The sequence below is a fragment of the Chiloscyllium punctatum genome, chromosome 9 (genome assembly GCF_047496795.1).
Source record: "Chiloscyllium punctatum isolate Juve2018m chromosome 9, sChiPun1.3, whole genome shotgun sequence".
Lineage (NCBI taxonomy): Eukaryota > Metazoa > Chordata > Chondrichthyes > Orectolobiformes > Hemiscylliidae > Chiloscyllium > Chiloscyllium punctatum.
This window is the reverse complement of record NC_092747.1, coordinates 49,298,143-49,325,813: the sequence shown is the minus strand read 5'-3', so window position 1 is coordinate 49,325,813 and position 27,671 is coordinate 49,298,143. Positions and strand designations below refer to the sequence as shown.

At 39.5% G+C, this 27,671-nt stretch overlaps 1 protein-coding gene across 1 annotated transcript; it reads left to right on the top strand.

Moving 5' to 3' along the window:
* The first annotated feature begins 263 nt into the window (after positions 1–263).
* On the top strand, positions 264–22,479 carry LOC140481380 (ras-related protein Rab-39A-like). Its single transcript, XM_072577477.1, has 2 exons — positions 264–732; positions 20,120–22,479. The coding sequence occupies exons 1-2, from the start codon at positions 518–520 to the stop codon at positions 20,544–20,546; spliced, it is 642 nt and encodes a 213-aa protein (XP_072433578.1). The 5' UTR covers positions 264–517; the 3' UTR covers positions 20,547–22,479.
* Positions 22,480–27,671: the final 5,192 nt, after the last annotated feature.

Here is a 27,671-nt window from a genome sequence, read left to right as displayed (position 1 = left end):
ACTGTGATGTCTGGATGTTTGTCTGAGTATGTTCACTCTTTAAATCAAATCCGAAGAGCCCTTGGCCAGCGAAATGAACACGTCCTATTGAGCTCAGCATCAGCCCAGGAGCTCCTGTTCCCTCCCGCGTCCTATTAGTGGTTACGGCCTCACTGCCTCTGCTTTCTGACTTGGGATTGGGGCTTCATCATGTCAATCATCACTTCCCACTTGCCGGGTTTGGTTTTCCGGTATCAGCTCTAAAGCTGAGTTTGCAGCATTTGCAAACTGTACTGTGTTGGGTTGGAGGGGGCGGGAGAAGGAAATTCTACTGCATTCATAGTTTGGGATTATGTGCGCGTGTGTATTTTATTCCGCTGTGCATGGTGAAATTCTTCAGCCCCGTATTTTATTTAGTTTCATTTTATTTGGTTGACACAGCGTTTTGCAAATTTACTTGGACCTTGTAAAAGGGGACGGGGTGTGTGTGTGTTGGGGGGTGCTACTGGTGGGAAGGTTGGTGGTAAAAAGTTATGTCATGGAAGCTATTTGGATCTATCAGTTCCGTCTGATAGTGATCGGGGACTCGACCGTGGGGAAGTCCTGCCTCCTCCGGAGATTCACTGACGGCAAATTCAACGACGTGTCTGACCCCACGGTTGGTGTGGATTTCTTCGCCAGGCTGGTGGAGATCGAGCCGGGAAAGAGGATCAAATTACAGCTGTGGGACACAGCCGGGCAGGAGAGGTTCAGGTATGCGGCGGCGTGTTTATTTGTTGTTGGTTTGAGTGTAAATCAAAGTGCGGAATTTGCATGTCAACCGAGGACCGGCGGTGGGGCTTGGAGGTTGGCATTTGCTGGACTCTGCTCCAGGAGTGATGTCCTTGGTTTGCATTATTTCCAACGACGGCTGCAATGATATAACTTCTGGAGCAGACACACTTCCTTGTTTTTTTCCTCTCTCTGTCTCAGGCTCATAAAACGTGCGCTGCTCTTGTAAAAACCAATTTCGCCTCTGGGGCAATACTTGCAGCCCTTCAGGCGTGTGTTTTAGCTTTGCCTGTGGTACGGTCGGTCTCAGTTTGGAGCTGTTGCTGACATCTGCGAGAGAGGGGCTCGCTACCTTCATTTTTCCATTCACTCGGTTCAAAACGCAGCAGCTGTCGGTTGAATTGCGTTCATAATATGTTTCCAACTGATTCATGTTTGGACAAATATGGATGTGACTGACCGTTGCTAATGGAAAGGAAATCTACGGTGTTGGGAAGTCTGGAATTGAAAGGTAAATTTCTGATTAAAGTATTTTTAAGGCAGATGGGGTGCCCAATCCCAAACGTAAATTAGTATTCTGGAGTAGAGTCAGATTTAGCTCCCAACAATGGCCAGGTTGAAAAACATTACAATAAATTTGGGAACAGCAGTAGGCCATTCAGTCCCCCCAGTCTGTTCAGTAAGATCATAGATATTCTTGTTCGTCTTGGCTTTCAAGACAAGTTAGTGGTGCTGTAATCAAAATTTACTATGGCATTGCAAAATTGTGCTTTAACCTTAGCTTATAAGAGCAACAGATGTAATTAGTAACATTTGACAATAACATGTAGATCATTCTTACCATGATGACTGTACTTTCTGTAAAACAGGTCCAGGGTAAGGGCAGGAAATAGGATATTTTGCCCAGGCAGCTTTCTCCATCTTGCAGTATATTCATGGCTGATCCTTTATCTGAATGCCATATTCCCAGACTCTGCCCACACCCCTTGATGCCTTTAGTGTCTCGAAACTTTATTTTATAAATGTATTCAGAGATTTGGAAACAAGTGTGATAGAAATAACATCTTCAGTTTCACCAACCTCTGAGTGAAAACTCTCTTCCTCTGTCTGTCTCCATCCACATAGGCCAGAGACAATGTCATCCTTGTATCCAGTCTGTCAGTCTGTCTGAATGTAATGAAATCCCCCTCAAAAACACCAGTAACTGCAGGTCTAGTTGACTCCAGTCTTTTTCATTCAACAAGTCTGTCCCAGGAATCAGTCTGGTGAATCTTCACTGAACTTCCTGTATGGCAAATAAACCCCTTCTTGGGTAATGAGACCAAAACTACACACAGTAGTCACGAGTGTGGCCTCACTAAGGTCTTGAACAGCAACAAAAAGACCCTTTTTTCCAGTGTTCAACTCCTTTGGCAGTAAATGCCAACTTCCCATTGATGTTCCAAACTGCTTGCTGCAACTTCATGCTTGTTTTCATTGATTGGGGTATAGGAATGCAAATCAACATTTCCCAATCTGTTACCATTTAAGTAATACTCTGGCATTCTATTTTTTCCCACCAAAGTAGATAACTTGCCATTTATTTAGTAACTGCCATGAGTTTGACAAGTCCTCAACTTGTCTAAATCACTTGAACCTCTTTTAGATCCACCTCACCACTCACCTGATGACACAAAACAAAATTGGATTGTAAGTTGGGCGTATCACATTTGATTCATCCAGATCATTGATATATATGAATTAGCTGGGATCCAAGCATTGATTCCTAGTGTACACCTCTAGACACCAGTTTGTACTCCAAAGAAGGGCCATATTTTCCTAATCTGTTTCCTGTCTGTTAACCAATTTTCAGTCTATTTCAGTATATTACTCCAATCCCATGTATTTAGAATTTGTGTACCTACATTTTGTGTGGGACTTTATATTTAGTTTTTTGAACATCCAAATGCACCATATCCAGTGGTACCAGTTATGTTTTCAAAAAATCTCTTTGGAGGTTTGTCAAACATTACTTCTCTTTCATGAATCCATGTTGACTTTATCTAATTCAGTTAATATTTTCTGAGTGCCCTGTTATGACATCGTTTATAGTAGACTCCAGCATTTTTCACTTAATGATGTTAGGCTAACTGGTCTGGAATTCTCTGCTGTCTTTTTAAGTAGTCGGGTTACCCTTGCCACCTTCCAATGTGTCAGACTGTTCTAGAATCTGCACAGTTTTTGAAGAGGACAACTACGCATTCAGTATTTCCATCGGACCCTGCATATAGACTATCAGTCCTTGGGAATTTATCAGGTTTCGGTCCCATTAATTTCTGCAACATTTGTTTTTCACTAATATTAACTTGTTTCAAATCCTCCTCTTCACTACGTCCCTCAATTCATGAAAGTTATTATTGCTTTCTTCCTTGAAGACAGAATTAAAGTGGTTGCTTAATTGCTCTGCCATTTCCTTGCTTTTCATTATCAATTCTCCAGTTTCTGACTGTAAAGGACCTACATTTGTCTTCCCTAATCTTTTTCTTTTTACCTACTTCTAAAAGTGTTTACAGTCCACTTTTATGACCCTTACAAGTTTACTCTTGCAGTCTATTTTCCCCTCTTAACCAATATCTTGCTTTTCCATAGTTAGATACTTAATTAACCACTTCTCATTGCTAGAACCAAATCTAGGTTCCCTTGTTCACTCCTCAATGTGTTATTCTAAAGGAAATCTTGTATCTGCCTCAAGAATAAATCCACCACAGTATTATTGGCCAATGTTGTTTACTTAGTCTATATGCAGAATAAAGTCACTCCTAATGATTATGCACCCTTGTTGTATAGTTCTCCAATTTCCTGTTTATTGATGTCCCTAACTTATCATTACTGTTTGGAGGCCTGCAAACAGCTCCCACTAATGTCTTCTGTCACATGTTGCTACTTAGCTCCACCCAGACTGACTCTTCATCAACATTTTATGAGCCAATATCCTTTCTCACTATTGCACAGGTTTTTTTACTAACAATGTTACCCCACCTTCTTTTCCATTTTTACTGTTATTTCTAAATATTGAAACCCTCATTCCAAGCCTTAATCACATTGAAGCTATGTCTCCGTAACTGCAATCATATCATCCCCATTTACAACTGTTTACATTGCTAATTCATCTACCTTATTGCAAATGCTTGGTATGTTCAGATAAAGAACCTTTAATCTTGTCTTTTAAATGTTTTAATTTTTTTTTGTTCTTTGGCTATATTTGCTGATAGTCCTTGTTTTCTCTATCACCAGCCTTTGCAGACTACTTTTCTGTCGTTCGTTTCCATCTTTGTTTCCCTTACTGTTAAGTCCCTGCTCAAATTCCAACAGTCCTGCCACTCTAGTTTAAATCCTCCCCTCACTTTCTAGTGAACTCCCCTGCAAGGATATTGTTCTTGGTCCTACTGGGGTGTGACCTATTCACTTGTACGCAACTTACCTTCTCCAGAATATGTTCCCATGTCTCAGGAATCTAAATCCATCCCCTCTACATCATCATCCCAGGCATGCATTCATTTAATCTACTCTCCCATTCTTGATTTCACTAGCATGTGCATTGGGGGGTGGGGAAGGGGAGGTGGTGGAGTCAGGGGTGGGTAATACTGAGATTACTACCTTTGATGTTCTTTGCTATTTATTTCCTAGTTGCCTGTATTCTGCTTGCAGGACCTCATGCCTCTTTTCACCAAATGTCTTTGGTATTAATATAGAGCACAGCCGCAAACTCTGTCTGCTCACCCTGCCTTTTCAGAATGCCGTACACCTGCTCAATAGCTAACTATGTGCCTGGTGTTTTTACTCTTTCTGATGGGCACCCATTCCCTTACTGCCTGTGCACACATTACCTGCAGTGTGACTTCTTCACTTTGCATGTTATCCATGAAGTTCTCAGCGTTATGGATTCTCCACAGTGATTCCAATTGTTGCTTAAGATACAAAACATGCGTTTCAAGTAGCTGTAGCTAGAGACACTTCTTGCACATGGGATTACGCTGGGTACAGGAAGTGTAACTGATTTCCCATATTGCAGAGGAAGAACATTCTACATGGCCGAGCTGCCCTGTCATGACATACACTCAAATTATTCCTATTATGTTTACTTCATCTCCTGTTGATATTAAAACAAATGTTTGTGAAGTACTTACATCATTTTGAGTAAAATTATTGGTATGAATTTATTTTAATAGCCTAACAGTGAGGAGAGGAATTATGGAATTGAATCTTTGACTACTTGCACTTTTCTTCTATTTATTCGGTTGTACTTTGACCGAAAATGTATTTCCTCTCATTTAGAGACATAGAGTCATAGAGATGTACAGCATGGAAACAGACCCTTCGATCCAACCTGTCCATGCCGACCAGATATCCCAAAACAATCTAGTCCCACCTGCCAGCACCCGGTCCATATCCCTCCAAACCCTTCCTATTTATACACCCATCCAAATGCCTCTTAAATGTTGCAATTGTACCAGCCTCCACCAGTTCCTCTGGCAGCTCATTCCATCCACTTACCACCCTCTGCGTGAAAAAGTTGCCCCTTCAGTCTCTTTTATATCTTTCCCCTCTCACCCTAAACCTATGCCCTCTAGTTCTGGACTCACTGATCCCAGGGAAAAGACTTTGTCTATTTATCCTATCCATGCCCCTCATAATTTTGGAAACCTCGATAAGGTTACCCCTCAGCCTCTGACACTCCATGGAAAACAGCCCCAGCCTGTTTAGCCTCTTCCTGTAGCTCAAATCCTCCAACCCTGGCAACATCCTTGTCAATCTTTTCTGAGCCCTTTCAAGTTTCACAACATCTTTCCGATAGGAAGGAGACCAGAATTGCACGCAATATTCCAACAGTGGCCTAACCAATGTCCTGTACAGCCGCAACATGACCTCCGAACTCCTGTACTCAATACTCTGACCAATAAAGGAAACGCCTTCTTCACTATCCTATCTACCTGTGACTCCACTTTCAAGGAGCTATGACCCTGCACTCCAAGGTCTCTTTGTTCAACAACACTTCCTAAGACTTTACCATTAAGTGTGTAAGTCCTGCTAACATTTGCTTTCCCAAAATGCAGCACCTCCCATTTATCTGAATTAAACTCCATCTGGTCCAGATCCAGTTGTAATTCGAGGTAACCTTCTTCATTGTCCACTACATCTCCAATTTTGGTGTCATCTGCAAACTTACTACTGTACATCTTATGCTTGCACCCAAATTATTTATATAAATGACAAAAAGTAGAGGACCCAGCACCGATCCTTGTGGCACTTCACTGGTCACAGGCCTTCAGTCTGAAAAACAACCCTCCACCACCACCCTCTGTCTTCTACCTTTGAGCCAGTTCTGTATCCAAATGGCTAGTTCTCCCTGTATTCCATGAGATCTAAACTTGCTAATCAGTCTCCCATGGGGAACCTTGTCGAACGCCTTATCCACATTAAATTGTATATGCCCTGTCACCTATTAGCCTATTGTGTAAACTATCTGTTACCTTGAATGTTTTTGCTGTTCTCACTGATTACCAATACCTCTGCTTTGCATTATCAGTAAATAGCAAAATTGTGTTCTATACCCTTCCATTTTTTCCGAAGCATCCACAAAGGTGGATCCTGTTGTGCGCACCCCTGCTGACTCTTATCCAATCCCTTTACTTTGATGTTTCGTGTGAGTTGTCTTGATGAGTGCAAGACAAAAAACTTTGACATAGTGTAGCTTGTTAAGCATTTATCAAATTCTGTAGTGTCAAATGATTTATAAGAATATATTTACTCGGGTTGAGTCTTATGTACTTTGAAAATCTTTGGCAGTTAGGACCGTTTTAGAGCGTTGACCCCATTTACAGCAGCAACATGCCTCCTGAGATAATTTCACAGGATGCACCCAACATCAAGCCCGCTCTATAATTTCTGTCCAATTAGGGACAACAAACAGGATGTAGAGATAAATGCAGACCTGCAGATTTCCCTGTGCATGTAGCAAGTTATGTTGCTGATGTGTATGGAATATGAGAGGACTGGAAAAAATGGAGCAGAGAAACAACTGGAGGCAATGGTCATAACTTACTCACCACCAGCACTGTTCCTTTCTTACTGCATTACTCCATGCAATTTTAAGAACATTTCTAGCCTTTCACTGCAGGCTTTCCAATGATTCAAGGTGGTAAAAATAATTGATTTGTTTGGAACTGAACATCTGTTTTATGCACTTTTTTTTCCTGATAAGTTTCATCAGTGTGATGTCCTCTGTGATGACAGTAAAATCTCATTTATGGTGGAAAATTGCTGTTAGTTGTTTACTGATAAGCCTTAACTAGCTCCCCACTGCTACTGAGTGAATTGCCATCGTCCCATTAGAACCAGCACTCAGAAGAGCAAAAGGTGGCAGGAAATCTTCAGGAACTGACACAATTTCTCTCTCCAAGACTCTCCTGCCACCTCTGACTACAAGTGTGCTTCCAAATTCTGGGAAATCTGCAGGTGCTGGTGTTGCCTGGCCTGGTCAAGATCTGAAGTCCCACGACATTAGGTTATAGTTGAACAGGTTTATTTGAAATCACAGCGCTCTGAAAACTTGTCATTTCAAATAAACCTGTTTGACTATAACCTGGTACTATGAAAGAGTAACACAAAGTCCTCGTGCACAATTTCTTGACTCTCTCTTTGTATCATTGCATCCCTTCAATTGTTTATTAGAATACACAAGGAAGGGAAAACTGAGAGATTCTGTCTCAGTAAATATCTCTGTTGCTGAATCATTGCACTGTTTCACTGCTGCAACTCCCAAACCATTTTCACACCTTTCATGTTGTCCTTTTTCCTACTGTTTTGATGCACAGAAATTTTAAATGTTTCTAAGTAATCTAGTACAATTAGTTTATTAATAATATTTACTTTAAATTACTGCTTTTCCTTCTCCATTTCTATTTCTACTTATTTTCTCTTTTACCTTGCACAGCAGCCACTAGGTATTACAGCTTTGTCTTTCTGGAAAATATCTTTCAACTGCTGAATTTTTATTCAACTGCTTTTTATTTGTTGTGGACAGGGTTCTGGCTGTAGCAGACAAATCTTACGACAAACTTAAGATGTACTTTTACAGCAAACCCAAAAGGGAAAAAATTAAGTACTCCAGTATAGGCACATCACCTTGCCTTGCAAGATACTGAACCACGTAATTCTCTAATTTACACATTATTCAAATATTCAAGACCAACAACTTTATTGTTTCCACAGTACACATCATCAAAGCTAACCAAGTCTTGATTAGATTAGATTCCCTACAGTGTGGAAACCGGCCCTTCAGCCCAATCAGTCCATACCGACCCTCCAAGCAGTAACCCACCCAGTCCCATTTCCCTTTGACTAATGCACCTAACACTACAGGCAATTTAGCATGGCCAATTTACCTAACCTGCACATGTTTGGACTGTGAGAGGAAACCGGAGCACCCAGAGGAAACACACGTAGACACTGGGAGAAGGTGAAACAGTCGCCCAAGGCGGGAATTGAACCTGGGACCCTGGTGCTGTGAGGCAACAGTGCTAACCACTGGGCCACTGTGCCGCCCATCTCATAATTGTACAGAGCTAAAGAGGCCCTTCAGCCCATTAAGTCTGTGTTACAACAAGTACCTGTACACTAAATCTAATTAGTTCCACTTTCCAGCACTTGGCCCATAGCCTTCAATGTTTTGGCTTGCTAACCTGTTGGATAAGACTTAATTTTTAGGATAGAATCCATTTAAACAGTTAGCACAACCCATGGACATTTTGCATTGAGATAAAAGCCTTTGCAAATTCTCGTGGGTTTTTTTGTTGTTTCTATAACTAGGCATATTAAATTCCCAGTTGCGATCAAATTTGGGCAGTAAACTTGTATTTATGAATCTTTCTAACTCACCAATTTTCTATAGACTCTGACCTCACACCTTTAATACATTGTCTGAATTGAGATGTCACTTCTTTTTTATACTGATAAAACCTTAAATTATTTTGGGACTGTGACTTGAAAGAAGTTCTGGGATTTATATATTAATCAATCGAAACGTGCATCCCTATTCTAAATGATTAAGGATTTAACAGCAATCTAGGTTTGTTCAATACATCACATTAGCTGTATGACACTTTGATCTTTTATTATAAATTCTGTGCCCTGTTTCCCTCCTACTAGCTACCTGATGAAGGAGCATCACTGTGAAAGCTTGTACTTTCAAATAAACCTGATGGACTGTAACCTGGGGTTGTGTGATTTTTAACTTTGTCCACCCCAGTCAACACCAGCACCGTCACATCATGGAAAAAGTAAGGAAGGGTAATCTGGAATTGGCGTTAAAGCACATGTTGAGTAATTTTTTTTTCCTCTGTAACTAACCTTAGCTACATTTGACTTCATGCTTATCCTGGATGCTCAATTGGGGAATCATTTGCGAAAACTGTATCTTTTCCTTGTTGACCATAAAATGTTACCTATTTGCTCTAAGTCAGAGATCCAAATCTTCCAATTCTGGGAGCATACCACGGAAACTTGGGGTTGATTTTGTTTTCTATTTTTATGTAGCTTTAATACTACAGATTTTAATGTATTGGTTTAAGATGTTCTGAGAACACACGGCAAAATTGTGCTGCAAAAATCTTTCAACATATAAACAGGTTGGTAAAGCTAGAAAGAGTAATCTGTAATGTTCATTTAGTTTATTATTGACAAATAATTTCTAACCTATAATTCAGAGAAGTCCAAATTACATATTTGGTACGAACATGGGTGGATTTTAACAGGAAAATCACAAAAAGGCTTCTCTTCTATAACATTCTCTTTATTGTCATCTTCCCGCTCGATACAAGGCTATCTGATATTTTATGACCACCTAGTTCTTTGAATTGAAGCTCCAGGCCTTTTCACAACATATTATTGTTCCCTAGCACTGCTTTTCTTGAATTAAACTTTGTTGTAAGAAAAATTTTAATATGTGCTGTCATAACAACAGATTGCCTTTTCATAACGTAATTTTGTCTTACTCTCGCACTATTGCAAAAACAAAATGATTGCATTTTTAAGATTTGACTATAGGTCTTTTAAGCATAATAATAGCTCACTTAGCTTACTAATTTGTGTTCTTATCCTTACAGTACAGTGTCCTTGGCTCTGAAATTCCTGGAAATATAGATTCACATATCAAAAGGAGGCAATGTGCCCCATTGTGACCTTACTGCTGAAAGAAGGAGCCCTCTGGCTGTATCCAAACTATAGCTCTTGGTTCATTATTTTATAAATTACAGCATCTCCAATGTATATTCAAGGTTTTTCATGAAATATAATGCAAATTTCTGCCTCTATCATGCTTTTAAAGTAGAGAGTTCCAGACCAGTGAGCCTGACATAATTGATGGGCAAGCTGTTGGAGAGATTCCTGAGGGACAGGATGTACATGTGTTTGGAAAGGCAAGGACTGATTAGGGATAGTCAATATGGCTTTGTGCGTGGGAAATCATGTCTCACGAACTTGATTGAGATTTTTGAAGAAGTAACAAAGAGGATTGATGAGGGCAGGGTGGTGGACGTGATCTATATGGACTTCAGTAAGGCGTTCGACAAGGTTCCCCATAGGAGACTAGTTAGCAAGGTTAGATCTCATGGAATACAGGGAAAACTAGCCATTTGGATACAGAACTGGCTCAAAGGTAGAAGACAGAGGGTGGTGGTGGAGGGTTGTTTTACAGAGAGGAGGCCTGTGACCAGTGGAGTGCCACAAGGATCAGTGCTGGGTCCACTACTTTTTGTCATTTATATAAATGGTTTGGCTGTGAACATAGGTGGTATAGTTAGTAAGTTTGCAGATGACACCAAAATTGGAGGTATAGTGGATAGCGAAGATTACAATGGGATCTTGGATCAGATGGGCCAAGGGCTGAGAAGTGGCAGATGGAGTTTAAGTTAGATAAATGCAAGGTGTTGCATTTTGGGAAAGCAAATCTTAGCAGGACTTATACACTTCATGGTAAGGTACGAGGGAGTGTTGCTGAACAAAGAGACCTTGGGGTGCAGGTTCATAGCTCCTTGAAAATAGAGTCGCAGGTAGATAGGATAGTGAAAAAGGCGTTTGGTATGCTTTCCTTTATTGATCAGAATATTGAGTACAGGAGTTGGGAGGACATGTTGTGGCTGTACAGGACGTTGGTTAGGCAACTTTTGGAATATTGTGTGCAAATCTGTTCTCCTTCCTATCAGAAGGATGTTGTGAAACCTGAAAGGGTTCAGAAATATTTACAAGAATGTTGCCAGGGTTGGAGGATTTGAGCTACAGGGAGAGGATGAACAGGCTGGGGCTGTTTTCCCTGGAGTATCGGAGGCTGAGGGGTGACCTTAGAGGTTTATAAAGTGAGGAAGGGCATGGATAGGATAAATAGACAAAGTCTGTTCCCTGGGGTGAGGGAGTCCAGAACTAGAGGGCATAGGTTTGGGATGAGAGGGAACAGATATAAAAGAGACCTAAGGGGCAACTTTTCACTCTGAGTGTGGGACATGTGTGGAATGAACTGCAAGAGGAAATAGTGGAGGCTGATAGAATTGCAGCATTTAAAAGGCATCTGGATAGGTATATGAATAGGAAGGGTTTGGAGAGGCATGGGTCGGCTGCTGGCAAGTCGGATTAGATTAGGTTGGCATGGAAGAGTTGGACCGAACGGTCTGTTTCCTTGCTGTACATTTCTATGACTACCCCTGCCTCCCACCCGCTACTCCCAATACTCTGGGTGAAAAATGTTCTCCTAAACCCCTTCAAATTCTGCTAATGTTAGTAGTGTTTTTAAGTTGCTTTGGCTTTATTTGTTTAGAAAAAAATTCTAAAACGTATTGATAATGCGACACAACATTTTCAAAATATCCAAATATTTCAAATAGTCATACTGAATTTCAGACTTTGCAAAAAAAAGGTAGAAGAACAAATTTGACTGAGTTGTCTGAGCTTTGTGGTCTGGAGTGGCATTTGGTTTTTAGGGAACATTACGGATTGGAATTGAATATCTGGTGGGGCACATAACAGGAGCTAATTGTGCTCCTTCTGAGATAGTTTCTATTTTATGGTGTCTTGGTTTAGTTACTGGTGAGTATGTTGTGTCAGCAAGGAATTGATGGCCATGGAACAGCTTTTGGAGAACATTGTGAAGAGCAGATAAAGCTTTTATTTTGGACATTGCCTTAAAAAAAAAATCCACTCAAGGTAACTTGTGGTTCATGTTCAATTAAATTAATGTCATTTATCCTTTAACCATGTAGGGGTAGGTCTGCAATTTCACTAAATTTGTGCACTTTTATAAGAGAAAGTTAATTGACATGATGAGAAAAAAAAAATTGCTTGTTTGTCTTTAGCGTCCTCCGTAGTTTAGGAGTACTCATTGCCAATTATAATAAAGTTGTAACAAGTCAGAAAATTGACAATCTGGGTTTTTTTTTAAAAGATCTCTGACAAATGCGTGTGGCATTTAGGGAAGGGCTGACTGCTTTTTTAGGTTCTCAACTATGTAGGAAGAAGGGAACAGGTGCTTCTGCAAAACTCCTAGTATGTGGTTATGAACAGAAATGGGAAGATGCAAAGTAGAGAGAATTGATTTTTAAAAAAAAAATATATAATGCTCATATCTACCATAATCGAGAAACCCATTTCCACTCCTTTGAATAACACAATGGTGAATAATTGGGAATCTTCATTTTACCTTTTCAATGAACCATGGAATTGTGGCTGGAAGAGCTGCTCCTTTTTCTTTTGAGATATTTTAGGTGTGAGGTGATTTATTTGAATTCCGGGAGCAGCAATTACTGTTTTATAAGCTGTTACATTGTTTTGGGAGTTTGGGGGACAAAAGATCAAAACAACAACACTTTAAAAAGGAGGAAGACAGACTAAAGGCAGTGACCACATGGTCAGAGAAAGAAACATACACTGCTGTCTGACACAACAGTGAATCTGCACAGTTACTGCCTTTGCTGTTTGATTTCACGTATCTCAGGACATTGGAGTGCATCTAGGAAAAATTAACAAACGGTGATATTCACAGCTGATCCTGTGGGAGAACTCACACAGGAACAGCTAAGTGCATAGTTTTTAAGTGTAACCTTGCTGTAAATCTACAATAGTGGGTAGAGTTGGTTCTTTTTTGATTGTGTTTTATTGAGGTCTGTCTCTTAATTACATTTTAAAAATATGAAGCATAAGTACTAAGTTAGCCTGGAGCAGTGTTTTTTTTTAAGAGCAAAAAGATGGTGCTATTTTCTGGATCTGTAGATTGTGAAGGAGGAAAGATGGCCTTTTGTAGAGTGATGTGCTCTTCCTGTCAGATGTGGGAGGTGAGGGAGAGTTTCCATGTTTCTGATTATTATGTCTGCAGGGAGTGTTTTTGGTTGAGAATCCTACCAGATAGCACTGATCAGTTAGAGCGGCAGTTAGAGGCAATAAAGCATTTACAGGAGCTAGGGAGTGTGATGGATGGCAGTTAGAGGAAGGGGGGAAAGCCCCAGATACAGTTAGATAGTTGGGTTAACTCCAGGAAATGTAGGAGAGGGAGGCAGGTAGTGCAGGAGTCTCCTATGCCTATCCCCATCTCAAACAAGTTTTGGAAAAGGCAGAGAGTGATGGACTCTCAGGGGAATGTAGCATGGACAGCTCAGTTTCTGGTACCGAGAATGGCTCTAATGTAATGAGGGGTACGTCAGGTTCCATGCGACTGATTGTGATAGGGAACTCTCTAGTCAGAGGCATCAATATTCCTGCAGCCGGCAGCAAGAAATCAGAATGGGATGTTGTCTCCCTACCTATCGCATTTCCAACGCCCCTCCCCCAAGTCCCTCCTCCCTACCTTTGATCTTAGCCTGCTGGACACACTTTCCTCATTCCTGAAGAAGGGCTTATGCCCGAAACGTCGATTCTCCTGTTCCTTGGATGCTGCCTGACCTGCTGCGCTTTTCCAGCAACACATTTTCAGCTCTGTTGTCTCCCTAGTGCCAGGATCAAGGATACCTTGGAGAAGGTGCAGGACGTTCTCAAAGGGGAGAGGGACCAGCAGGAGGTCATTGTACACATTGGATCTAACGACATAGGAAGGGAAAAGAATGAGATTCTGAAGGGAGATAGAAAGTTAGGCAAGAATTGAGAAAGAGGTACTCTATAGTAGTATATCCTGCAAGTTACGATCTAGTGAGGGTAGGAATAGGAAGGTAGATCAGATGAATGCATGGTTGAGGAACTGGTGCAGGGGAGAAGGGTTCACATTTTTGGATCATTGCAATCTCTTCTGGTGTAGAAGTGACTGGTACAAGAAGGACATATCACACCTGAATTGGCAGGGAGATTTGCTAGAGCTGCTCAGGAGGTTAGGGAGGAGAGGGGGAGTGGGGCCCAAGGTGATAGTGAGGAAAGAGATTAATCTGAGACTGGTATAATTGGAAAAAGGAGCAAGACAAACAGTCAGGACAGGCTGGAACAAAGCAGAAAACAGGGTAGGACTGATAAATTAAACTGCATTTATTTCAATGCAAGAGGCCTAACGGGGAAATCAGATGAACTCGGGGCATGGTTAGGAATATGAGACTGGGATATCATAGCAATTACAGAGACGTGGTTCAGAGGTGGACAGGACTGGCAGTTTAATGTTCCAGGATACAAATGCTTTAGGAAGAATAGAAAGAGGCAAGCGAGGAGGGGCAGTGGTGTTTTTGATAAGGGAAAGCATTACAACTACTTATGGAGAATATTCTGGGAAGACATCCAGTAAAGTTATATATGTGGAACTGAGATATAAGAAAGGGATGATCACCTTACTGGGATTATATTATAGACCCACCACCACCACCACACACACACACACACACACACACACACACACACACACACACTAGTCAGTGTGAAATTGAGGAATAAATGTTTAAGGAGATCTCAGTTATCTGTAAGAATAATAGATTGGTCATGGTAGGGATTTTAACTTTGCAAACTGGGACTGCAATAGTGTTAAGGGTTTAGATGGAGTGGAATTTGTTAATTGTGTACAAGATATTTTATGATTCAGGATGTGGCTGTACCTGCTAGAGAAGGTGCAGATTTTGACTCGCTCTTGGGAAATAAGGCAGGGGAGGTGACTGAGGTGTCAGTGAGGGAGTGACCCTAATTCTATTAGTTTTAAAATAGTGATGGCAAAGGATAAACAGGATCTAAAAGTTGAAGTTCTAAATTGGAGGAAGGCCCATTTTGACAGCATTAGTAAAAACTTTCAAAGGTTGATTGGGGTCAGATGTTTGCAGGTAAAGGGACAGCTGGAAAACGCGAAGCCTTCAAAAATTGAGCTCATTGGGTGAAAGGCAAGGCTGGTAGGGTTCGGGAATGCTGAATGACTCGAGAAATTGAGGTTTTGGTTAGGAAACAGAAGGAAGCAAATGACAGTTATAGACAGCAGAGATTGAGTGAATCCTTAGATTAGAAAGGCAGCAGGAGTATACTTAAGAGGGAAATCAGGAGAAGCAAATAAGGGTAAGGAAAATTCAACGGGATTCTATAAATGCACTAAGGACAAAAGGGTAACCAGGGAGTGAATAGGGTCCCTCAAAGATTAGCAAGGCAGCCTATGTATGGAACCACAGGAGGTGGGGAAGATACTAAATGAGTATTTTGCATCAATGTTTACTGTGGAGACAGATATGGAAGGCATAGAATGTGGGAAAATAGATGGTGACATCTTGAAAAATGTCCATATTACAGAGGAAGAGGTTTTGGATGTCTTAAAAGGTGTAAGGGTGGATAAATCCCCAGGGCCTGATCAGGTGTACCCAAGAGCTCTGTGGGAAGCTAGGAAAGTGATTGCTGGGTCTCTTGCTGAGATATTTGTATCATCAATAGTCACAGGTGAGGTGCCGGGAGATTGAAGGTTGGCTAACGTGGTGCCACTATTTAAGAAAGATGGTAAGGAAAAGCCAGGGAACTATGGACCAGTGAGCCTGACATCGGTGGTGGGCAAGTTGTTGGAAGGAATCCTGCGGGACAGGATTAACATGTATTTGGAAAAACAAGGACTGATTAGGGATAGTCAAGATGACTTTGTGCTTGGGAAATCATATCTCACGAACTTGATTGAGTTTGTTGAAAAAGTAACAAAGAGGATTGATGAGGGCAGAGCGATGGACGTGATCAATATGCACTTCAGTGAGGCGTTCGACAAGGTTCCTCATAATAGACTGGTTAGTAAGGTTAGATCTCTTTGAATACAGTGAGAACTAGCTACTTGGATACAGAACTGGCTCAAAGGTAGAAGACAGAGGGTGGTGGTAGAGGGTTGCCTTTCAGACTGGAGAACTGTGACCAGGTGTAGTGGAGAGCAAAGAAGGTTACATCAGAATACAATGGGATCCTGATCAGATGGGTCAGTGGACTGAGAAGTGGCAAATGGACCTTAATTTAGATAAATGTGGGATGCAGTATTTTGGAAAGGCAAATCAGAGTAGGACTTATGCACTGAATGGTAAGGTCCTAGGGGTGTTGCTGAGCAAAGAGACCTTGGAGTGCAGGTTCATAGTTCCTTGAAAGTGGAATTGCAGGTAGGTAGGATAGTGAAGATGATGTTTAGTATGCTCTCCTTTATTGATCAGAGCATTGAGTATTAGAGTTGGGTGGTCATGTTGCAGCTGTACAGGACATTGGTTCAGCCACTTTTGGAATATTACATACAATTCTGATCTCTCTCTTCTGTCGGAAGGATGTTGCGAAACTTGGAAAGGTTCAGAAATGTTTTACAAGGATATTGCCAGGGTTGGAGGATTTGAGCATTAAGGAGAGGCTGAATAGGTTATGGCTGTTTTCCCTGAATCGTCAGAGGTTGAAGGTTGACCTTATAGAGGTTTATAAGATCATGACAGACATGGATAGAGTAAATAAACAAGGTTATTTACACTCCCTATAGTGGGGGAGTCCAGAACTAGAGGGCATAGATTTAGGGTGAGAGAGAAAAATTTAAAAGAGACCTAAGGAGCAACTTTTTCCACACACAGGAAGTGGTGGAGGCTGGTACAATTACAACATTTAAAAGGCATCTGGATGGGTATATGAATAGGAAGTGTTTAGAGGGATATGGGCCAAGTGCTGGCAAGTGGGACCAGATTAGGTTCGGATATCTGGTCTGCATGGGCGAGTTGGACTGAAGGGTCTGTTTCCTTGTTGAGCATCTCTGACTTTAAAATATAGGATCATTGAATGGTTACAGCAATGAATGAGGTTTTGTGGTGCATAGTTTCCTTGCAAGAATACTCAATAGTCCAAATGCCCTGCCCTTTCCCGGTAGCTCTGAAATATTTTTGTCTTCATATGCTTATCCAATTTTCTTTTTAAAGCCATGGTTGGATTTAGCCCCACCAAATTCACAGGCAGTGCATTCGAGATCCTAACCTGTGGCCCAAAAAAAAGCATGAGGAAGTCTTTATGCAAGTCACCTTACATGAATGCCATTGATTCTTGGCCCATCTGCCAAATAGAGCAGTCTCTCTCCAACTACTCTGACTGGCACCTCTGTTAATTCTGCTCTCAACTTCCCCTTGAAGGAAAACCCCAGTTACTGTCTGAAACTATTCTCGTAAATCATTTCTGTATCTCACTAAAGCTTTCCTGTCATTCCTAAACGTGTCCAGAGTTGGAAATAAAGTTGAGGTTGTACTACTCTTTTGTAAAGTTTCAATTTATAACCTCCTTGCCTTTGTACTTGTAATACCTGTACTTTCGTTTATAAAGCACAAAATCCTGTATTTTTTAAACCACTTTCTCAGCTTCTTCTATTTTCAATAATTTGTGCTTATGTACTCCCATGTCTCTACAATGTACATCATACCAAAACAAAACATGCTAATACCCAACAGGCAGAAGAAAGACTGCACTGAGGTGTTGGTCTTATGTGAATCTTGGTATCATGGCGCATGATTAAAGAAGCATATTTGAATGTAGATACTGGAATGTTCACCTGTGTCCATTAGAACTAATACATTTTCTTTATCTGTATCTGCAATTAATCATAAAGTATTCTTAACCACTTCCTGCTGAAACTGTTTAACGGCATAATAAAAAGCCTGAGCCTCATTTTGAGGGCATGGTTCCAAAATATATTTCACAATTGCTTTCATCAATCATAGCTTTTAAGCAACTAACTGGCTGATGATGAACTTCAACTAAATTTCTATTTTGAACTTATTACTGTGAGTTTGTTAATGTCAATTATAATAGTACTCTACTGATCAAATGAATTTTAATCTAGGATTTATTTTGAACAAATTAACTTATGTGAGAAGTTTTAATATTTTCAGTTCTTCCAGCTGCTGAACAGGATGTGATATTCACAGGGGGATGCTGTATTTTTGTATCTTGTATTGAAAATAAGTATTTTTAGTTTGGTTCAATTGCTGTTTATGATGTTTCAATTTACTTAAGGGTCTTGCTTTAAGTCAACGTGACAATTCACTGCCCACGTTATTCCAACTTTTTAACTGTTTTGTTTATTCCTTTTTTTTTAGTTTTGGCTTGATTTTAAAACTGGTTTTATAAGTTAGATGCCCTGGTTTTAAACCAGGCATTACCTTGTCCTTTTCTTTGTTGGAAGTTAACCTGTCAGAGCAATTGAGCCACTCGATGTGAGATGACAATTGCAGAAGGACGGTTTCATTTACGCGTTGTTGCAATTAAACATTCACTCAAATAATGATGAAGTGTTGAACCAAATAGCCTAGTCCTCCTCACCAACATAATGGAGACTGCTCAAGATTATTGTGTTCCACAAACCAGGATAGACCTGCCAAATGTGAAGGCACAATGGTGCATATTTGAGTTGGAGTACTTAACAGTGACAAGCGACTTTAAGTCTCAAGGCTTCAAGTCATTTGAGATCGACGAGACCTTCTAATGATAATCACGTTGTTTTTTCAGTGCACCTGCATATTGCATATAACTTGGAGGAAACGCATGAAAACAATATCCGATGGGTGGGGAAATTTATGCCACCCCCTCCCCCCCCCACCCCTACTTTCCCCATCCCAGCAGTAGTGGCTCACTTGTAAACTAATTGAACCAGCCAAATTCTGAAGCTGCAAGCCTAGTGTTACTTGAAGTGATGAAGTTATAAACACAATGAAGAAATATAATTGTCTTAGCAATCTCACTGTTGCAAGATACAGCTGTCCGTGAGGGCATTACTTGACCTGACCGTCGATTCTTGTTAAGGCAAAGATTCTGATATTGATGATATGAGTAAGTTTTCCGAGCTGACAAGGTGAGGTGCAATGTTTTGTTTGGAAACTTGAATGTCTGGGTTCCCCACCCCTAAGGCTAAACCAATATTAAGCCTGTCTTCCTTGTTGCAAAGAGGAAAAATATCCATTACCCAGGTCCTATAATTACAAGGGAGGACATAAAAGTGAAATTTGATTCTTTCCTCCTCCAAAGTCCAGGTGCACTTTCCTGCTGTGGTTATGAGATAACAGGCAGGAGAAAGGACTACTGCTGAATTTAATTCACTTCCGTCTCCCTGCCCTACCCCCACCATTTCCGTGAAATACCCCCATTTTCTAAAAGACAGGCAGACCAAGGTTTGAACTTCATGCAAAAGTGAATTAATGTTTTCCAGAAGCAGCTAAATATAGATTTTAGGGCCAAAGGGATCAAAGGATGAGGGGAGAAAGCAGGAATAGAATGCTGAGTTGGATGATCAGTCATGATTACGTTGAATGGTGGAGCAGGCTGAAAGGGTCAAATAGATTAGAGTGGCGCTGGCAAAGCACAGCATGTCAGGCAGCATCCGAGGAGCAGGAAATTCAACGTTTCAGGCAAAAGCCCTTCATCACGAATCCTGATGATCTGCTCCTCGGATGCTGTGATTTTCCAGCACAACTCTAATCTTGACTTAATCTCCAGCATCTGCAGTGCCCACTTCCACCTGAAAGGGTCAAATAATGTACTCCTCCTATTTTTGAAGCTTCTGTGTGCATTCATAATTTGGATGTTGCTGGACGTAATGGAAGTGAATTTCTGTGAGAGTTCTTCAGTTGTCTGTGGCACTTGGGCAAAACAGCTGTTAGAAACCTCAGAGAACTGCATTAAGCAATCTCTGGTTGAGATCAAAACTAACTCTAGACAATGTTTTCTAGAATGTTTGCAACATTTTTATAAGGGACTTTTAGCATTAGCTCATGGTGGGATTTTCTTGATATGAGGGGTTTACCAGGAAACTTAATGTTGACAAAGGAAAATAAATGTTGTAACTAAAATAAACTTAAAGTAATTGATCACTGGTCCTAAAAGGAACAATTGGTTTTTGACTTTTCTTTTCTTTCTCCATTCTCAGGTCCATAACCCGTTCCTACTATCGTAATTCAGTTGGTGGGCTGCTGGTGTTTGATATCACAAATCGCAGATCTTTTGAACATGTGCGTGATTGGTTGGAAGAAGCAAAAATGCACGTCCAGCCATATCGAATCATATTTCTGCTTGTCGGACACAAAAGTGACTTGGCAACTCAAAGGAAAGTTTCAAAGGAGGAGGCAGAGAAACTTGCAGCTGTATCTGGTATGAAATACATAGAGACCTCCGCAAAAGATTCGATGAATGTGGAGGAATCTTTCACCATTCTGACCCGAGAAATATACGAGCTGCTCAAGAAAGGCAACATATCCATCCAGGAAGGGTGGGAAGGTGTTAAGAGTGGTGTGGTTCCTAATGTTGTTCATTCTTCTGAGGAAGCTGTGCAGCCTGGACGAAGGTGCTTTTGCTAATCACAGGGGAAAGAACCCATTATTCCAAAGAGTTGCTTATTGTACTTTTTAGCCATTTCTGCAAGCCAATCTGGATATGTCAACAAATCTTCCAGGGCTTACCCTAGACTTGGCATAGATTTGATTAGAATATATTTCATTGGAAAGTAAGTACCCAACTTGGCTACAGAGCTTCTCTGACATGAAATGCACAAATTTTATTTTATCAGTAGCTGCAGACTTTAATAGTAAGAGTGTATTTTTTGCACAGTAAAATCAAGTTTTATTTTTGGGACTTGTTGCCTTGCTGTAAGACTGGCAATCTGTCAGAGAAACCGAAGTGTATAATTAAAGATTTAATTAACATGTATATTTGATATGAACCATTTGCCCAAAATAATGCTTTAAATAAGATTTAATCGAACTCAGAAATATTTGAGTAGTTTCTGGAAATGTGAGAAACATCCTTGGCTTTAAATAACTAAATGTTTTAGAAATAGAGTTTTGTTTGTTTCATGCATTTCTTTAATTCCATGGGTTTTAATCAATTCACGTGAAAGATGAATATTTTTCAAGATTGTGTCCTTACATGTTTAGTGAAGTGTCAATGGAAAATAAATACAGTACTTGAAACAGTGAAGAAAGATGTGGAAATATTCTGCAATGATTGAGAACAGAAATTTGCTGTTAATAAGCTCCAAAAAGTTGAATTGCCATGAGTAATCACTGTGCTAATGTCTACGTTCCTGCAATAGTGAAGTGCATTTCCTGAGCATTTATCATATCGGCTGATTATATGCACAAAGATATTAGCCAAAGCCCTGCACTATTCTTTCTTCTGTTTAGTGTTGGCTACTATGGAAGCTAATAAATAGTAAACATGTACTGTGGCATGGCATGTTGCTGTTTTGCTTGTAGCTTTCAATGTTACGGTTTACAGTTACAAATGCTGCCTTTTTATTTTGGAAAATGGCAAGGCTAATGTGGTGATTGAACTTGATCCCTTCTGTATTTGCACTGCGGACTGGTTATGAGAATGGAGAATGCGTAATCGAAGGGGCAAACAAAGTATTGCCACAGTTGTGACTTATAAAAACACTTGAATATTGCCAATAATAGACAAATTTTGAAGTTTTAACATTAAATAAGCTTTAAATCCTCCAACAGAAAGTATTGAAATTCTCATTCTTGTAAGTCAAATAGTCTTTGTATGCATTTTATTCATTTCGTTGCACTTACTGGTGCTAGTTTTTGCACAACATACAACATAGGTACTATTTAAGCAGGACTCTGTTATGTCTACACAATGTATGCAACGTGCTGAACTAGCTGCAAACCATAAGCATACCAGTCCTCCCTTCTGTTCTGAAATGTACTGTTAACATGCAACTGAGTGTGTAAATTAGGAAGTCATTTAAATCCAGTCACTTGCTTATTAGATATGATATAAGTGAGTCTATTCTAATGGTCTATGACCTACAAAACACTCATTACATAAAATATGTCAATTTACCTAAATGTTAAATGTCATATGGGTGCTATTTAAGATGTAGGACTTTGGTGAAAATCCAAAGTTGTTTCTTTATTTGTTTGGTTCATAATAGCTGAACTTGTTGAGCAAGTCCAACAATAATTGCATCATTTTGTCTGTCACAGGCATTGAAATCCTTCTCTTTTAGTGTGTTGCAAAGATATCTAACTCATCACTTATCCACCTCCAAGCATAAGTAGAGCGGATCAGTGCTGAACTTCTCAGCTTACAATTGAGAAAACTAGCTTCTAACTGGAGTTCTTGATCTCATGCCTTTAGTTCTGAACAGTTGTGCATCAAGTCCTCATATCTCAAGCTGCAACAACTTTTAAACAGAAAGTTAACTAAACTAGCTGGTGTAACGTGACTTCTGATTTTTGTCTTGTGCTGGATGATTAATAAAAAAATAAGGAAGCTGTAATTGCTGTTCACTTAGTCATGATTTGAAATTCCTATCTTGATAATTACGAATTGTTTTCATGATTGACCTAATCAATATCTAAATTTATTTATTTCTCAACATATCATGCTTGGGCTAGGAGGGATTGTTGATACAGTAAATTCCTGTCTTAGCTATAGAGACCTGTTTTCATTTGAAAAAATAAAAATCAAAGATAAATCAAAACACCTTTCACAAAATCTTTTAATTCCCTTAACCCACCTCTCAGACAAGAACTGAAAGTCATTCATCAGGAATTGAGTAGGTTATTTGCCCACCATGCAGCATAGTGGAACATGCCTTGATTCATGCTGAAAACAGCAAATGCTGGAGATCACAGCAGGCAAACATGGACAGAGAACAAGCTAACATTTTTTTGAGTCGAGATGACTCTTCATCAGAACTGAAGTGTGGAGGGTCAGCATTTATACTGTAATTGGAGGTGTGTGGTGGGGTGGTGGTGTGTAGGGTGCTGGTGGAGAAAAGATGTTGATTCAGATTAAATGATCGGAATGGGAGAAAGTGAGGACTGCAGATGCTGGAGATCGAGTCAAAAAAATGTGGTGCTGGAAAAACACAGCCAGTCATGCAGCATCCAAGGAGGAGGAGAGTTGATGTTTTGAGCATAAGCTCTTCATCAGGAACATTCCTGATGACGAGCTTATGCTTGAAACGTCGACTCTTCTGTTGCTTGGATGCTGCCTGACCGGCTGTGCTTTACCAGCACTGCACTTTTTGACTCGGAATGTTAGAATGGCAGAACAATGGTGTATCTAACTGCCAGACTCACAACAGAAGACAGTCCCACTGGGGCTAAGGGGAGGATGAGAGAGGACATAGTGACAAGTAAAGGTAAAAGAAAGGGAAGAAATGAAGAATGTAACAAGTAAAGCTTAAAAAAAGGGGGAAAATTGGAAGTTGCTTCACAATTTGAAGGTATTGAACTCAATATTGTCTGGAAGGCTGTAAAGTGTCTAGTCTGAAGATGAGATGTTCCTCCAGTTTGCGCTGAGAGTCATTGGAGCATCGCAGCAAACAGAGGACAGAAGTGGGCATGCGAGCAGTATGCTATGTTAAAATGACCAACTACCGGAAGGTCAGGATCATGCTTGCGCATTAAATGAGCCCTTCATCTCGTGCAGTTTTGGTTGTTGTATTCAGAGCTGTGTTTTAAAAAAGAAGTGTTTCATCTTGTATTGCAAATGTCCCTTTTAAAAATATATAATGGCAATAGATTTTGTCACATTAGGCGTTTTTTCCACATAGTCCAGATGCACCAAGACTTATTTCAGAATTTGACAAAAGGTTAAGAAAGCTTGGAATCACAACCATACACTTCCTAGTTGGATTATGGGATAAAAAGTAAAAGTAAAAATCCTAGCTGCTTTGCTCATTACCATTTGTCCTAGAAGGCTCGGCCTAACTTTGGTCCACAGTTACATTTGAGGCTAAGATTTGCTACAAGAGGTCAAAGACAAGGAATTCTGAGGTGAGTAACAATTCTTTCTCCCCAACCCCTTCCATAACACACGATTCAGGGGTTTGATTGAATACTCTCCCCACTTACCCGAATGGGTGCAGTTCCAACAGAATGCAAGCAGATTGACAACATACAGGACAAAGCAGCCTGTTTAATTGAGACCTGATCTGCCTCCTCAATATTCACTCCCATCACCACAGGTACAGCATCAGTAATGTGTATCATCAACAAGGTGCATTGTAGCAAAGCTTCTTTTACACTAACTTACAAAATGACAACCTCTACAAGAGCAAGAGTCGCAAATGTATGGAATCCCATTACCTGCACATTCATCTCCGAATCACATTGTAACTTAGAATGCACTTTCACATGTAACTCAGGAGTTAATACAGATAGCATGGGTAAAACAAAAGCTGGCTGTTAACATCAATAACTTCCGTCCATCATGAAACTTAATATTGTTAGAGCACGAAACCTGAAACTACTAGTGGAACTATACAGCTGTTTTCAGGTACCATTTTCGTACAAAATATGTGGGTATTAGCTGTATAAATTATCTTTGTGTGTGCAGGTGGGGATCATGAAGGGCACTCATTGCATAATGACTTATGCAGATATAAAGAGACACTTCAATAGTGTACTTGTTTAATTGTCTTACTCAAAAGAGTATAAAGAGACACTGGGATTGTTCAACCCAACTTCCTGCCCCTTTCCTAGTTACTTCAAGACCCAGGTAACCTCTGGTAGGATTGAGACTTTTAATAATGAGTGAACATTCTAGAGTTTGCATCATCTCTGTCCCAATCCCCAAAACAAATTTTAATATAAACCTGCAGTTTCACAATTTGATCTTTGTTCTAATGCCCCTTACAAGGGTGTCTGGCACAAATTATTTTTGTTTAATTTGTTTATTGACTCTTAAAGGAGCATTTAAGGGATATTGGGATTGTTTGATGAGGGTGCCCATCTTTATCTCTCTTGTAGTTGCATCCTGGAGAGGGAGCACAGTTTCCACTGGTATGCTTGAGACCATACACAACCAGTAGAGTGCATTATCACTCTGAATAATTACTTTGTAATTTCAGATTCCTTTCCATATTCTGACTGTGCCCCTTTAAGGGATGGTTAATCGGTTATTAGTAGTTCATGCTCAAAAGAGTATCACGAAACATGGACGCTGGTGGTGGGTTTGGGGTTAAGGAGTGTATATTGATAATATTTCTTGAGAAAATGACCAAATGTTGAATTGTGGTCTGTTTCTCCAGTGAGCTATAAGAGGTTTAATAGTAAGCTCTGTCCATTTCCAGACCAGAAGAGCTACTCTGACTCATTTTTCTATGTGGGGACAGCAGTTCCATGGGAAGCTTTATTCTACCCTGTTCCCCAACCTTCATTAAAAGTCACAGGACTGGAAGGATGTCATTGATACCACTACACCTAACTCCAACCGTATGCATGCTTCAACACTGGGAACTCTTTTGGATGTGTTCACTCTTGAAAACACTGTTGATTCTTTCCAGCTCTCCCTTTCAGAGCAATAATCAGGGTGAAATAAGAATTGCAGACTGCAATCATTGGTGTCAAACCTTGAAAATTCTGAGTATTCCTGATGGTGAAATTCTCTTTCTAAGTATTGTATACATTGGTTTTAATTTTAAAAAGTTCTTGTTGATTGACAAATTTACAGCAATAATATGAAAATGAGTAAAAGTATTAGCTCTTTATGGAGTATAAAATTTTAATTGCTATTTCAGCATGAGGAAAATAGTGCACTTAACTGTAGGTATACATAACCATAGGAATGTGCAAATGGAGTCAGACCTGTTTTGCCCATTTTGCATCAGGTACTAATTCATGCTGGGCTTATCTTCTCTAAACTTCCTGTTCTTTTTAATATTTGAAAGCAAGCTTGAATAATATTATATTTGAATCAATTGCAGTATGCACTTGCAGTAACATATTCCAAATTCTAAGAATCCTTTGTATGAAAAAAATGCCTTCAAAATTGTTCTTTCTTTCACTCCTTTGTATTATTAATAACTAAATTATTCTTTCACTTATTGCCATCTGATTCTGTTCTGTAATTTTATATCATTGTCATGAATCTCTCTGTTCATCCCTAGTTCTCAAGGAAATATATGTTAGGCCTTTTCTATACCTGTATTATCCTTCCTAATGTACAGCTCCTAAACTATGTTTTCGTATCCAGTGCTCTGCCTTCTTTTCATCCCCATGATATATATATATATATATGATGTTGGTTTGTATCATCTAAAATAGGGTCTAGTGTCAAGCTAGTATTGCAGTATAATAATGACAAAGTATCAGAGGTTAATAGGTTTTTCGCAGGATTACAAAAAATTCTGTTATAAGATTAAATGAATGTGAATCAGTTGATGCAGAAATAAAGACAATGCAATAGGAAATGTGGGTATGTAAACTAGGAGTATTAAATTATTCAAATGAAAGACATTTTAAGTTAAATTTGTGTTGTACCTTTGTTTTATTTGTGCAATTAAAATTATCAATAAGCTGACATGAAATATGGGTAGTAAATATAGAATTTGGCAGTAAAGACAGATTTTAAATCTTGTATACCTATTATATCTCCTTCCCCATCCAAAGAGGTTTTTTTCTTGTGAAAAATACATTTGAGTTTTAATAAATAAATTGTAAAGTTGTAATCATCCTGCACAATTCTTAAAAACCTGAATTGTTAGACAACTTTTCTAAATTCATATTTTCTTTGTTTTGAGTATTTACTCATCTGAAACCAGGTGCATTTTTTAAAATCCCCTCGTTTGAATGGTATAAATTGTTATGTTAATGCCTGTTTAAATGTCTCATAGAAATTTAAATTTTTCTGAGTTGATTTGCATCTATGTTTCAGTGTGCTATGAGGTAGTCATAAACTGAAGGACTAGGGAAAAGTAAACTACTAAACAAAAATGTGAGAATTGTTCTGAAATGCTATACTTGTTCTGGAGACATGCAAATAAAGCGTTTGGACAGAGTCTTTGTTCAGACTTCAAACATCTTTTGCTGACAGAATGCATTGTGATGGCTTTAGTATCCAGTGTTGTCAACTGGAATGATGTGAAATTTGTTTTAAACATAATATATGGCAATACCACAAATATTCGTGTCAATGCAATCGTCAATTTTGCACTTTTGCAAAGCATAATCTTGCTACCTGAACCACTTAATTTATATTAGAATTTTGTTACTTATTTCCTTGTATTTTAATTTTGTTGTTTAAATTTCTGGCTGACATATCATGGTATCCAGTCTCTAAGTGATCTAGTTTTTATTTTGACTTTTTTCTCCTCCTTGACAAAATAGGATAGCATTCTTTTCAGGCCATCACAAATATTAAGTATAATTGTATAACCTTTCTTTGGTGGAAGACATCAAAATTATACCTAATTTGCCACTTCACCTGTTTGAAAAAAAGATGGATTCCACTGTAGGTGGTTCTTTTACAACTCAGGTTGGAGAGGTGCACCAGTTGCTTTCTAGTCCCACTCTATTTAACTAATTTTAAATGTAATCTGGGTGGATAATATGGCCACTTGTATAGGCTGAAGATTTTGTAATGGAAATTGTTCAGCCAGGTTTCTTTTTATCAACAAACAATGACTGGTTTATTACAAATAAAACTTTCTCATATGAAGGTTGTTGGCAGAAAAATGTTTA

Bases quoted from the DNA above. Each gene is read 5' to 3' on its own strand.
- LOC140481380 (XM_072577477.1), top strand. From the start codon at position 518: ATGGAAGCTATTTGGATCTATCAGTTCCGTCTGATAGTGATCGGGGAC. The intron at 733-20,119 runs GTATGCGGCGGC...CTCCATTCTCAG, and splicing joins GCCGGGCAGGAGAGGTTCAG to GTCCATAACCCGTTCCTACT.